Genomic DNA, 14,008 nt, shown 5'->3' with positions numbered 1-14,008 from the left:
ATGATTAAAGGAGTTGCTGGGTTACTGGACAACATTCCTCCTAAACCACCAACTGTGCCAAGATAAAATCAGTTGCATTTACAGTCCTCTGTCACTGCGATCCAGCGCCACCGCCCATTCTCTTGGCACTAGCGTTCACATCCTGGGTGCCATGATAAGAAGCAACCCAGATGTCATATCCTATTACATTTTCTCTTAGAGACGGGTTAACCAATAAGAGCAATTCTAATGTTGTGTATTTTTTTCTTATGATGTTCACCGTGACGGATAAATAATGCATTACTTTGATAGATTTGACTTTTACTGATGCAGTGATACCAAATATGTATTTGGGCTGTTTTTGTTTTATGTTTCATTATAAATATGGGACAGGTTTTTTTTTACTTTTACTACGTAGCTCTTAATGGCTTAATATTCCTATCAGGTGGCCCGGGTAGTTTTACTCCTCCAGGATGGCACATCCATACGTACCAGGATAAATCCTCACAGACATTTTCAAACCTTATGCTGGTACAGTGGGCAGGGGCCACTGGTGCAGGGCAATGACTTACCATGTGTGGCCAGACCTGAATCCAATAGAGAACCTCAGGTATGGGATATTCTGTAACAACGCAGCAAAGCCACTAAGTGGTGCAGGAAGCGGTCCAGCAGCTAACGGATGTCGTTATTGAGGTCCGGAGGAGATCTTTTCTGCTACCTCATCAGCAGCTGCCCAGATGGTGAAAGTGCATGCAATCACCCAGGGGTCATACACGCTACTGCGGCTAGTTGCAGTGATGAAATTCACGCAAATTGATTTTCTGGGCGATCTGGAATTCAGCCCTCAACGGGTTGAGGATTTTGATCTCCACAATGCCCGCAGATTCCCATCATTTGGTTTCAAGTTGGATCTTTCGGTTAATGAAATCCAACGTGTAATTTAAGAGTTCCGTTATAGGGGTTGTCTGGGACTCCCGAGTCTATCGCTCAGGACCCTGCCAATGAGCTGCTTGCTGGGCCAGCTGACAGAGCTAGAAGCAGACAGCAATGTCCGTAGTGCAGTGGTTTGGGTTCGTATTGCAGTCACCAGTAGCACGGCCCATTAGGTGCTTGTGGTATTGTTTGTACGATGGATTCTGTAGAACTTTGTGGCCACAATGAAGCATGAACGTAGTCCAACATTAAAAGTCAAAACAGTTTTACTTTAAAAACATGTTAACATTCTTTCTGCTCTTTCCTGCTGTCCCTACCCTTTGGGTAGTAGTATCCTGCCATTTCCTTGTTCCTTAGGGCCCATGCACGATTCACAACCGCCATCTCAACCGTACAGTCTAATAGTATTGTGAAATTCGCCTTCTGTACCCCCAAATGCCCAACCTGCTGCTATTCCCCCACCTTACTTTACCCTGCCAATCTTCTTGCTGTGTAAAATAACCACAAGCTCATCAGGATGCTAGAAGCAAACGATCTTCCATAAGCGAATCCTCTGACAGCTGCTAATGACTGATGAGTCCCTGAGCGTGTACTGGCACAGAAGTTGTGACCGAAGTTACATTTCCAAGGGTCAGGCACTTCTAGAACCAAACTTATTTTAGCAAACATGTTCCCCTTGCTGCAGCAATGACATGCTGGGCTAGTGATCTCGTTTGCAAGAAAATTTCATCAAAATATAAATGTCTCAATTATTACATAGCAACACTTGTGACTACTATTCATGAGAGGAGCAGTATCTTACCTGTATTGAGCTGCACCACCATGGGTAAATCCAAAGTAGTTGCCAGTAGCCATTTTGGCTTCTTCACCCAGCCGGCTGGGCACTGATTTGGAAGAAATAAAAATACAAAAATTGCATCAGTTGTATGACTGAATAAAAAAATACATTCTGACAACAGATACTGTATTGAGAGGTTAGAAGAGGAGCAATGCAGGATACAGCGAGATCCCGAATCATTAAACCTTACATTGAGAATCCTGCGGCTTCCTGCAGGTTATTCTATTATTATCTTTAATAAGTGACACAGCAACAAACCTGAGGCCTCAACACGAGCTTCTGCAATGCCCAAAACTAATCCTTCTACCATGAATCTGCAGTGATCAATGATCCTATGGCCGCTCTCACACAGACGTATGTAAAATGTCACATTTTAGCGTGTTTCAAACGCATTCAACAGCATTTTTTAATGCACCCCATCATTGCAATGGAAAATTGGGTGCGTTAAAAATAGCTGAAACGCACTAATATAGAGCAGACAGCATTAGAAACGCTGCGCTCAAATACTTGCCTGAGAAGCACCATTGAAGTTAATGAAGGCTTTTTACAGCGTTTAGCATGGCGTTTGAAACGCCACGCTAAATACTGAAAAAAAATTTACCTGTGTGAGTGGCCTAAAAGGGGTTGGTTAAAAAAAAGAAGAAAAAAAAAGCTCTCCCACATCCACAGAAGAGGGGATAACTAGCTGATCAGTGGGGATGCAACTGCTGAGACCTCACCAGGCCACCATCCATGTAGGCAGCACTGGAAGCAGGTAGTGTTGTCAGTATAGCTGCAGCTCAGTTTGGTACCACAGCACTAAATTCAATGGAAGGTGTCCTGGTAGTACCAAACGGGCCATTACAATGTTGATAGCACTACCTACTTCCAACACTGTCCACACCGATAGTAGGAACATGGATCAGCTGATGAGTGTGGATTCTAAGCGGCAGAACCCCTCCAATCAACTTGGTGAGCTAGACTACCTGAGGAAAGACCACCAATAGTAAGAGTCTAGGAAAAGCCCCTTCAATTTTTTTGAGCAATGTATATGAACTATAGATATGAAGATGGCTACACAGATAGACCGCTAGATAGGTATAACCAGATCATGGGAAATGTAGCAACGGCAGCGGTACGTGAATAGGTGTAAGAGGGAGCACTTCTATGAGATGAAAGAGGAAGGAGTTGCTCCCAAGACGACTGCAGTGGCTGATATTGACCAAAAGACAAAAAAAGTAAATAATGCTGGAATTAGCGAATAACGCTATTGATGAGAAAAGCTACTATTAAAAAAGTTGTGAAGTGCTTTTTAAAGTCAGAGGCTTAATGACCCCTATGGAAGTCCACAACTACTGCATTACTGTTTCCTATGGAGCATATGAGCCCTGTGAGATGCTGCAACCCGAGAACTCACAAAGAAAACCCTTTGGCTTGTAAGCCAGCTCTTGATGTAATTATATGCCACACGACACCTGTCCTACCTGTACATTAAGCAAAGTTGAACATCAACAGTAATGGAAGTTAAAATGTAGTAAAAGCTAAAAGAGAAATTCCATCCGTAATGAATAGGGCTGAGCGAGTATACTCGCTAAGGCACTACTCGCTCGAGTAATGTGCCTTAGCCGAGTATCTCCCTGCTCGTCCCTAAAGATTCGGGGGCCGCCGCAGCTGACAGGTGAGTTGTGGCGGGGAGCGGGGCAGAGCGGGCGGGAGAGAGAGATCTCCCCTCCGTTCCCCCCTGCTCTCCCCCGCAGCTCACCGCCCCGCGGCGGCACCCGAATCTTTCGGGACGAGCGGAGAGATACTCGGCTAAGGCACATTACTCGAGCGAGTAGTGCCTTAGCGAGTATACTCGCTCATCCCTAGTAATGAAGCCACAGAGTGAGCTCTTATTCCTGGGGCATCTGTGATAGCAATAAAGGGCAGCAGATGCACCAGCAAATATGACAGGTGGTGGAAGAGCAAGATACACAGAATATTAATCCCTTCAAGGCCAGACACTTCTCATTTGTGCCTCTACCTGTCAAGAGCCATAACTACTTTTCTGTCAACAAATCTGTATAAGGACTTGTAGGCAAGTAGTGTATTTAACTTAAGGACACGCCATCATCAAAGAATCATAACTCTTTATCCATCAACTCCGCTTTCCGAGGGCTTGTTTTTTTCTGGGAAGAGTTGGATTTTTCAGTGGTACTATCCAATGTACCATATAATGTACTGAAAAACGTTTAAACCTTTCTAAGTAGAGTGAAACAGCAAAAAGAAGAAATTCCACCAATTGTGTTTTTATTATCGACTGGGCTGTTTGAAGGCTTGTTTTTTGCAGGTCGAGGTGCAGTTTTTTTTAGTAATATATTTTTTAAAGATATACACTTTTTGCTAATTTTTATTTTTTTGGGAGACCCGATAACTAAAAACAGCAATTCTCACATTCTCTATTTTTATTTTACTTCTCTATTTTTATTTTACTGTGTTCACCGTACATAATAAATTATTCAAAACAGTTTCTTACAGCCGCCACCCGCCCGCAACAGCTTTGATCAGCACAGTTGCTGATCGCAGCCGTTTACCCTGACAATTCTGACAGACGCATTTAAATGCCCCGATTGGAGGCTGCCACTGCAGATTGCCCAGCAAGGGCACATGTCAGGCCACTGGCATAGCTTGACAGATTGCCTGTAATACTATGGCATTACATCATACTGAGAAAGCGATCAGTCCATGGCAAGTTCTTGTCCCCCGTGGGACTTTAAAAAAAAAATTTAAAAAAAATTATTTTATTATTTCCAATAATATTTTACATTTTAAAAGTAGCACAGCAAAAGTAACACTATATACATTTGGTATCGTAGTAATCATACTGTCACATAAAATAACTTGATCACGTCATTTTTGCTGTAGCGTGTGTCCTCTGTAGAAAGAAGATCACCCAACCCAAGATGGCAGAATTTTGGGTGTTTTTCCCCTTCCAATACACCTACATTTTTTTTTGTTTTTAAAACATTTCTCAGTACATTATATTGTGTATTAAATGGTACCATTGAAAAATATAACTTGTCTCGCAAAAACAACAAGCCCTCGGCTACATTGATGGGTAAATAAAAGATTTATGATTTTATAAAAATGGGGAGGAAAAATAAAAAAAGAGAAAAAAGTGACCCCTAAAGGGATTAAAGAAACACACCAGACAAAACCTATTTACTGTTTTTAGCATACTTGAGGGCCCAATGGGAGCAAAGCATGACTTATCTTTGGTGTTTTGTTCCTCAAATCATGCGTAAAGGTCAAATCCACAATGATTAGTAAACAGCACTGGGATTCAATCCATAGCTGCACGTCTCACTAAAAGAAGCCAGATCCAAGACCTCAAGTGTAGCCAATGGAAAAGTCATCGAGACAGCACAAGCAAAAAACTTAACCTGTTTAGTCAACCACTGCAGCGTTTCAGTTCTATTGAACCCTTCTAAAACAATCAAATGGTCCAAGAGAACTGAAACGTTGCAATGGTTCTAAGTTTTTTGGATGCGGTCTCAGTGACTTTTCTATGATGATCCACTCATTTCAAGGGATTATCTACAAAACTGAAGAACTTACCCTATCCAGTGGTGCTGGAACTTACATTTATGGCATCGGGTCATGTGGTGTGGAGTTTTCCTCCCCTCTCTCAATGTCTGACATCATCGCAGGGGGCTGGCTTATTCAACTCTTGTCAATTAAACCTGTTCAGTTGTCTGTCACAGCCAATGCAAAGACAGAGTAGGGGCCTGCCTAAGTTATTGAAATGAGCTGAACAGCCAACTCCCTGCAGTAACATTAGTGGTGCTGAAAAGGTGCAAGCTGCTTTATACCATGTCAGTGTAGGAAACTGGCTGGACGTGATGGTGCTGACATCGCTGGATCAAGTCTGTATTTCAGTCTCTTGATAAACCCCCCTTTAAGAGACTTATTCAGACAAGTATGTCTGATTTTGGTCCGTTAAAAATCCATGTGTATATCTGAATTGCACTAAGTGTCGTCTTTATAGGAGGCCCCCTTTTTTTTTTTTACTAGCACTACGTAGCAAGAGGGCAGGCAGATGTAATCCATGTGTGCTGCGTTTGTTTTATGCGTATCCATTGACTTGAATCGGTGACTGGTATCCGAGAAATCTAAATAATTGCAATTTTTTTTTTTACATGGACCATTAATCTGTGTAAAAATTGCTTAGCTGTACCTCCCCATCGACTATGGGGTCAATGTGCTTTCAGTGTGCAGTCAGCTGCACATGCAGACCGCTCACGGATGTGAAAGACACCCGTGTGAATAAGCCCTAGGACTGAATTCTAATGAAACCTTATTCGTAAACTTGAATCTGATGAGAATTCAGCTTAATTCAGAACGTGAAATAATCTGCAGAGCGAGCCATCAGAAAGCCTGTCTGACTGTAAACAGCATTCTGCAGTTTTCTATGTATTGGAATACATGCAAGCTGCAGAAGCCAAAGACTTCAAAAGTTTTACTAAAAACCCGTCACAATGAAGTTTTCATTACATAATGTATGCAATATAATAAAATGTGATCAAAGCTCAGCACAGCCTATAAGGCTTCATGCACATGACTGAAAATTCTTGTGCATTTCTTGCCAAAAAGTAGAGCATATCCAGGAAAGCAGACAAAGCATTCTACTGCAAAGCTGTCTTGCTTTCTACAAGAGCTAATCCTGTATTTGGTGTGACTTCAGCCTAAAACGAGTGATCCCAAGGATAACAATACATTAAGAACCGGTCATTTACTTTATTCCCAAGGCTGGACAATAGCGGTGCATTCAGTGCAGGACTCAGATCTGGCATGCATTCCCAAGTCAGGTAGCGTGGCATAGCAGACGCTGAACAAAAGTAGAGATTTACTTACCATAGGTGAATGAAACTACAGGGCATATAGGAATCATGGGTTCTTCTTTCTGTTATCAAGCTACAAAATTTCAAAGCCTGGTCATAACTCACGGACAGGAGTGAGAAGTCACGGGTCCTGCGCAAAAACCTGCAAGTAGAGGAACAGATTCAATTACTGAAGAGGAAATTCCAGAACGGAGAGCTGCAAGCCGCTTATTCTAATCTGCCGTCTTATTACTGCCTGCTCAGAGCCGATGAGGAGTTGGAGAAATCTGGAGATGCAGCCTTCCCTCATTGCACACAAGAGAAGGTCACATAGCTCTGTTTCAATCAAGTAACCAAATGCTCGGCGTGAAAACAAATGACAAACCAAGCGTGGCACAAACAAGCCAGTCACATCGCTAATGATGCAATCAAGAATCAGAGGCTTCATTACTGGCCCAGACACTAAGCTGCCTGCATCCCCCACAAGTGTCACGCAAGGTCAGCAATGCGGCCAATGAACTAGGGCGAATATAAAGACAAAAGAGCTAAAGGAAGAATAAAAAGTGAAGGAAAAGCAGCCACATACATTCGGTGGTATTTATAGCCTACTGAAAAATATTTAGTGCGGTCACTGATCACCGCGCAGTCTGCGGCTCAGCGCCCATTCACACCGCCGTACATTCGGGCTGTGGGCTGTCCAGGTTTTCCGCAGGCAGCACACCGCCCCATAATACATTATGAGATTATTCACAGTAGTCTGTGTGAAAAACAATCGCACGTTCTATTGTTGTCCATTTTCAAAGATGAGTAGGACATGCGATATGCTGCCTGTGAAGACCGTCCAGAACACGGATGGGGGGCCATTTGTTATCCGATGCTAGTTGTGCCTGGGTTTCTCGAGCATCAGGCTGTGTAAGCTCAGCCTCAGACAAGTGCTGCGGCCATTTCCCAGCCCTGTGGCGTCGCAATCGGTAAACAGTCACATTGTGAACTGCACGGCACTGGGCCTGGTATGTAGTGAAGTGGCTGCGGTGCTCACAGACCTGATATTAATGACTTATCTTGAGGAGGACTGCTCTTTGGCTGCCTGTTCACGGGTGTTGCGATATCCCGCGGCAGAGCCGCCGCCGGCGGAACATGTAATGTATAGGTTATTATAGATGTGTATTTAATGTAATGCTTGTTATTGTTCGCTTGATGGAGGTGCCCGTTTTGAGCACCGGAACGCGTTGCCTATAGCCCATGTAATTGGAATAAAGGACTATATGCTTTCCATACTGGACTTGGAGACTATTGTACAACACAGGAGTTGACACTTCTAGGAGGGGGCTTTTTGCCAGTCATACCCCCTCCTCCCGAGTAAGAGCCGTTCTTATTCACAACCTGCTTCCTTGTATCTATGCATTTGGCTACAGCCACGTATCCTTGAAGCGCAGAGGAACCATTTTATTAACAGTGCTTTGTGCCAACTTCTCTGGGGAAGACTCTCTATTATTAGAGAATCCCTTTAATTGTCTCTGCAGCTCTCCCTGGTTGCAGAGGATGTGATATGTGTAGCATGGAACCAGCAGAAGAAACCCTTTGGCGCTCTCCGAACCTATTATATATCTCACTTTTTCCATTAACGACTTACAAAAGACTGAATGATTATTTTTATGTTTGCATAAAATGGACGACGAACGGTAAGTGAACAAGTTATCGCTCAATTGGCGATTGTGTTTACACTGAATTATCCAAATTTGCACGACCCAACAATTTTGTTCTTTAGTAAAATCGCTCCATGTAAAAGGACCCGTAGCCCCTGAAAACCCCTTTAAAGGCCCATTTACATGAGCAGACAATCACTCAAAGGACAGTTTGAGCGATTATTTTGCATAAAAAATAACTGGTATTTAAATAGCTTCTCAGCTAAATACCAATTAGGTGTGCAAATGGAGCCTTCCCTGAATGCAGTTAATAGCTGGAGGCTATTATCTGCGCTCAGATCCTTTGTTCTCCAGGTGGAAACAATGCTATCAACACTCCCCATGGAGAACAACTGATTAAACTGATTGCTAAAATCAAGTCAGCTTGATTTTAACAATCAGCAAAAGGTGCCCGAAATGCAGGTGCCCCGCGCCCATTTACACGCACCGATTATCGCTAAAACGATCGCCGATGAGCAAAGTTTTTGCGATAATCGTCCAGTGTAAATGGGCCTTAAGGCTCTCACCTCATCCACCAAGGTTGCTTTTTAGCAGATTGAAATGAAAGACACGCTTCCGGTTTTACTAGGATCTGTGCAGTTTTCCGTTACTGGTTAGCACAACATAGACAACAATACTGTGAAAAGACAATAGAAACTGACAATACAGGCCACCTGAAGTCAATGCTTGGTAGAAGATTCCTATTCATATCAAAGGGACCGTTCACACAAAAGTTTCTGTTTTTTCCAACAATGACCTAACAGAATAATCTAGAGAAAAAAAGTCAATGTGAAAAAAAGCCCAAAGAGAAGCCTGAAAATAAGGCTGAATGCTGAAACGTTCTGCAGCGTCCGATTAGGGCAAATTCCTTATTCTGCCGAAAATCCCGCTGCAAATCCACCGATATTCCACAGCAAATTGTGTTGCGGATTGACCATGGATTTCACTGTGTACATTACAAGTAGAGGTGAGCGAGCATACTCGCTAAGGACAATTACTCGATCCAGCATCGTCCTTAGTGAGTACCTGCCCGCTCAGAAGAAAAGGTTCGGCTGCCGGCGCGGGTGACAGGTGAGTTGCGGCAGTGAGCAGGGGGGGAGCGGGAGAGAGAGATCTCCGCATCGTTCCTCGCCCGCCGCCGAATCTTTTCTTCAGAGCGGGCAGGTACTTGCTAAGGGCAATGCTCGATCGAGTAATTGCCCTTAGCGAGTATGCTCGCTCATCTCTAATTACAAGGAATGAAATCCACAGTGTTTCCACATAAGCGTGAGCAAGCTGCAGATTTGAAAGCCTTCAACATGCGGATTTATGGGTGGAAACGTTCTGAAAACCCCATTCCATGTCCTGTAAACTGCTGCAGATTTGCATTGCAGAAGCCATACTACAACGCTGCCAAGCCCGAACACTGCTATATAGTTTACCTTCCTGAAGACCCCCAGCTTATTACGGGAGGCTTCCCTCACTTGTCACAATGCAGTGTATGTTGGATGTATTAGAGCCGTGGCTTAGAGGACTGCCACAAAGGACATCTGAAAGTTGCATAACGTTTTATTGCACAATCGATTATGCTTTATTTACCAGAACACCACTTCAAAGCCGCCGTTCTCAGAAATGTTCCTGAACCAGTTTCAGTAAAAAACCACAAGTGCGGTTCTTGATTTTCCACACACTGAAGCTGATGGGAAAGAAAACCATAGCAAATCTGCACTAAACTGTAACGGATGGGACATGCTTGAAAAAAAACAAACAAGTCATTAATACTATTAGGTATTAAAGAGTACCTAGACTTCGGGAGGGGGGAGTATTCCCTTCCTTGTTAAACCCCTGAATGATCTCCCCTGCAGGCAGCTTCCACATATCGCTCTCTCCATGTGAAATCCATACAGATCTTAGGCCGCGCTCATACAGGCATTAGTTTACATGCAGCGTTTTTGAATGGCGTTTTCAAACTAATTCAACAGCATTTTTAACGCAGCCCATCATTGCAATGGATGAGGAGGTGCGTACAAAAAAAGCTGGATGCACTTAAATAGATCAGACAGCATTTGAAAAGTGTGATGTTAGAAACACCACGCTAAAACGCTTGTCTGAGAAGGCCCATTGAAATCAATGGAGGCTCAGTACAGCGCTTTTAGTGTGCGTTCCAAACACCACGCTAAACGCTGTAAAAACAGCCTGCATGCAAGTGGATGTATGGACTGCAGTCTCTGTACATAGGAGCCGGTATATCAGCTGTTCCTTGCGCCGCAGACAAAGGACCTGTCTCCAGAGCTGAAACAGCGGATAACTGGTGCAACCATCCTTTATAAGGCTCCTACACCGTGATCTATGACTTGCTGATGTGCACATGGCTTAAGGCTGGGTTCACACGGGACGGAATTTCCGTGTGGAATGACCGCACAGCAATTCCGCCCGCGGCTCCTAATCCCGGGATTAGCCAGCAAAGTGGACGAGATTTTACAAAAATCTCGTCCACACGCTGCAGCCAAGAGGCGCGGAAAACAAAGACGCAGCATGTCAATGCTTTTTTCATTTCCGCAGCGGTCTTTCTCCTGAGGATTGCCCATCAATTTTTAAAACCAGAATAACTCCTTGAAGGCCTGAAAAGTTTCCTCCGAATACTGACAGCCGATTACAAGGCGGCACACGAGGTGATGCATCAGGTGACCCTGACATGGTGGCATGAAAAGTGAATTTAGTCTACCGTTGCAGCGGATGAGCCGCGGACGAAGGACGCTCTCCGTGGTCACACGGTCTCCAGCCATGCCACACTCGCATCTTCCAGCAGGCAAAACAGAAGAGGCCTAAAGTAGCGTTCGCAGCGGCCAAGCAATCACGGCGTCCACACGGTGAAAAATGTGTATGTCAAGGGGGAGATTATGTTGAGAAGTGACAGTTTCAGCAGCTTTCTGGGGCAAATAGTTTGGAAACTAACACCCCCTCCCCCCAACTTAAAGGGTTGCAAGCACACAAGGTGTATTCAAGCCCTACCATCTATTTTTATTTGGTGTTAGCGACGAGCGAGAGCAGGAATCTCACCGGTTACATTTATTAATGACCTTGTGGGTGGCACAAAGAAAACTATCAATTATTTTGCTGATGATAGAAAACTTTGTAGGATACTTAAAACTCAGCCTGACTGGAAGACATTAGAGGGACCCGGCGGAGGAACGGTACTGATGATGGATGTAAAGTGATGCGCGGCGACCGCAGGAATCGTATTACCGCATATACATTAAGCGGCGTAGAATTGGGGACAGCAGAACAAGAGAAGGACTTGGGTATTCTGGTTACAAGTAAGCTGAGCATCACAACTCAATGTCAGGCAGCTGCAAAAGCAAGTAAGATTTTAGGATGTAAAAAGAGAAATAAGTGCCTGTGGTCCCAATGCAATATCACCCTGTAGGACAAGCCGTGTGCGGGATTTCATTATGGGCTCCACATTGTGAAAAGGGCATAGACGAGCTGGGGAGGGTTCAAGGGCCGTGACTAGATGATAAAACAGGATGGGAGCTCTTTCTTATAAGGAGGTGCTTCATCTTGGAAAGAGATGCCTCCTTAGACTAGTTTCACACAGACGCACACGAGGTTGCACGTGTTTAGGGCTACGGTCACACGTGTAAGCATGATAACGCACCTGTCATCGTGTGTTTTACCCGCGAATGTGAGACATTTCTGTTTCAAAAATGTCGAGATGTTACGAGGAACGAGAAAAAAAAAAAGGAGAAGCAGTGATTATCTTTACCTCTCAGCATCGGTGTGATGGAAGACATCGCTCATGTGTATGACGCCATCCAGAAGTACGGAGTTCATATTGCGCGAGTTTCATGCTTGTGTTAACACAACCTTAGTGCAACATTTTGGCGTTCTGAATGAGGCTTTTTTGCTTGCGTTTTAGACCTTACTGTACCTCTCCTGCCCACAGGGCACGCTCATTTGTGCGCGGGACGCACCAATTGAAATAGCTAATTAGTTTAACAAGTTCCACGTGTGTTCTCTTTCCGGCACAATTACGCAGCGTTTTTACACATGTGAGCGCATTTGATCACCCCCATTGACTTCTATAGGGACCTCTGGTGCACAAATACATAGAAAAATAGGACATGCTCTAAATTTTGTTTTGTTTTTGCACAATTGACATGCATGCGCAAAATAGAGAAATGAGCATGTCATCAGCAAACGGGAGAAAGTGGGAGCGCCGAGGCCGCTACTCCACTTCCATCAGTGGGAGCGCCGAGGCCGCTACTCCACTTCCATCAGTGGGAGCGCCGAGGCCGCTACTCCACTTCCATCAGTGGGAGCGCCGAGGCCGCTACTCCACTTCCATCAGTGGGAGCGCCGAGGCCGCTACTCCACTTCCATCAGTGGGAGCGCCGAGGCCGCTACTCCACTTCCATCAGTGGGAGCGCCGAGGCCGCTACTCCACTTCCATCAGTGGGAGCGCCGAGGCCGCTACTCCACTTCCATCAGTGGGAGCGCCGAGGCCGCTACTCCACTTCCTACTCGGAGTAGGATGCCAATAATGGGAGCAGGAAGTAGAACAGCAGCACGGCGCTCCCAAGCATTTCAATGGGAACGAAGCCAGCGTTCTTACTTCCTCTCCTGTCCGCAGCTCTGTCACTGCACACTAGGCACAGCGCTGTACAATGTATAGCAACTCACTATTGATGGCCTAGCCTAAGGATAGATACAGCTATGTCGCCACTGATACTGAAAAAGTTAGCTTTCAGTTGTGTCAGTACACTCCCATGAATATTTATAAGTAGGGCGTTGGGTTTCATGCCATTTTGTAACCTGAAAGGCATCCACATTCATACAGAGGGGTGTGCAGATTAGGTAAAGAGATACATATTAGTAAGGTGCCTCTCTGATAGCAGCTGCTAATCATTTAGATGTTTCCGTCTATTCCAACAGCAGCATTTTAAGTAACCTGACAGACCGATCGCCCTCTATCTCCTGAAAAGCCCCCCAACCCGTAATAAGATTGTGCGGTACCATTTGGATGTCATGTCTTGTAAAGGTCCCCAGGGCTGTCCTATCTCTTACTATTAAAGGGGTTGTCCCGCGCCGAAACGGGTTTTTTTTTTTTTCCAACAGCCCCCCCGTTCGGCGCGAGACAAACCCGATGCAGGGACTTAAAAAAAAAACCCGCACAGCGCTTACCTTAATCCCCGCGCTCCGGTGACTTCTTACTTACCGGTTGAAAATGGCCGCCGGGATCTTCTCCCTCGGTGGACCGCAGGGCTTCTGTGCGGTCCATTGCCGATTCCAGCCTCCTGATTGGCTGGAATCGGCACGTGACGGGGCGGAGCTACAAGGAGCCGCTCTCCGGCACGAGCGGCCCCATTCAGAAAAGCAGAAGACCGGACTGCGCAAGCGCGTCTAATCGGGCGATTAGACGCTGAAAATTAGACGGCACCATGGAGACGGGGACGCTAGCAACGGAACAGGTAAGTGAATAATTTCTGATAACTTCTGTATGGCTCATAATTAATGCACAATGTACATTACAAAGTGCATTAATATGGCCATACAGAAGTGTATAGACCCACTTTCTTTCGCGGGACAACCCCTTTAAGATGTGCCAGTGGCCTTTCTTAATAGGATGCCTGCAGAAATACCATAAACTGCAATACTGAAGCATTGCAGTATACTGTATAAGCGATCAGATAATGGCCAGTTCAAATTCTCTAAGGAGACTAAAAAACTAAGGAAAAGGAAGTTAAATAAAGTTT

The 14,008-nt window shown here is 44.8% G+C and overlaps 1 protein-coding gene and 1 non-coding gene across 7 annotated transcripts in view; both read right to left on the bottom strand.

Moving 5' to 3' along the window:
- ZFR (zinc finger RNA binding protein) overlaps positions 1-14,008 on the bottom strand; it is a 60,472-nt gene that overhangs the window by 42,995 nt on the left and 3,469 nt on the right. For 5 of the 6 annotated variants that reach the window (XR_010792790.1, XM_066602479.1, XM_066602482.1 and 2 more), the window contains exons 2-3: positions 6,623-6,751; positions 1,715-1,796 (exon numbers count right to left, since the gene is read on the bottom strand). Coding sequence is in view for 5 of the 6 variants with exons in the window: in XM_066602479.1 (XP_066458576.1) it covers positions 1,715-1,796; positions 6,623-6,659 (119 nt within the window). In the remaining variant the exon portion in view is untranslated. Of the gene's footprint in view, positions 1-1,714; positions 1,797-6,622; positions 6,752-6,841; positions 6,935-14,008 lie in introns of those variants that run through there. The other variant, XM_066602480.1, reaches the window with a different exon arrangement.
- Positions 1,498-1,631, bottom strand: LOC136630974 (small nucleolar RNA SNORA66). The gene has a single exon (XR_010792977.1). It is a non-coding gene; the product is annotated as a small nucleolar RNA SNORA66 (small nucleolar RNA).

This window comes from Eleutherodactylus coqui, chromosome 5 (genome assembly GCF_035609145.1).
Source record: "Eleutherodactylus coqui strain aEleCoq1 chromosome 5, aEleCoq1.hap1, whole genome shotgun sequence".
Taxonomy (NCBI): domain Eukaryota; kingdom Metazoa; phylum Chordata; class Amphibia; order Anura; family Eleutherodactylidae; genus Eleutherodactylus; species Eleutherodactylus coqui.
Note: the sequence above shows the minus strand (reverse complement) of the source record. Positions and strands in the feature narration are given on the sequence as shown.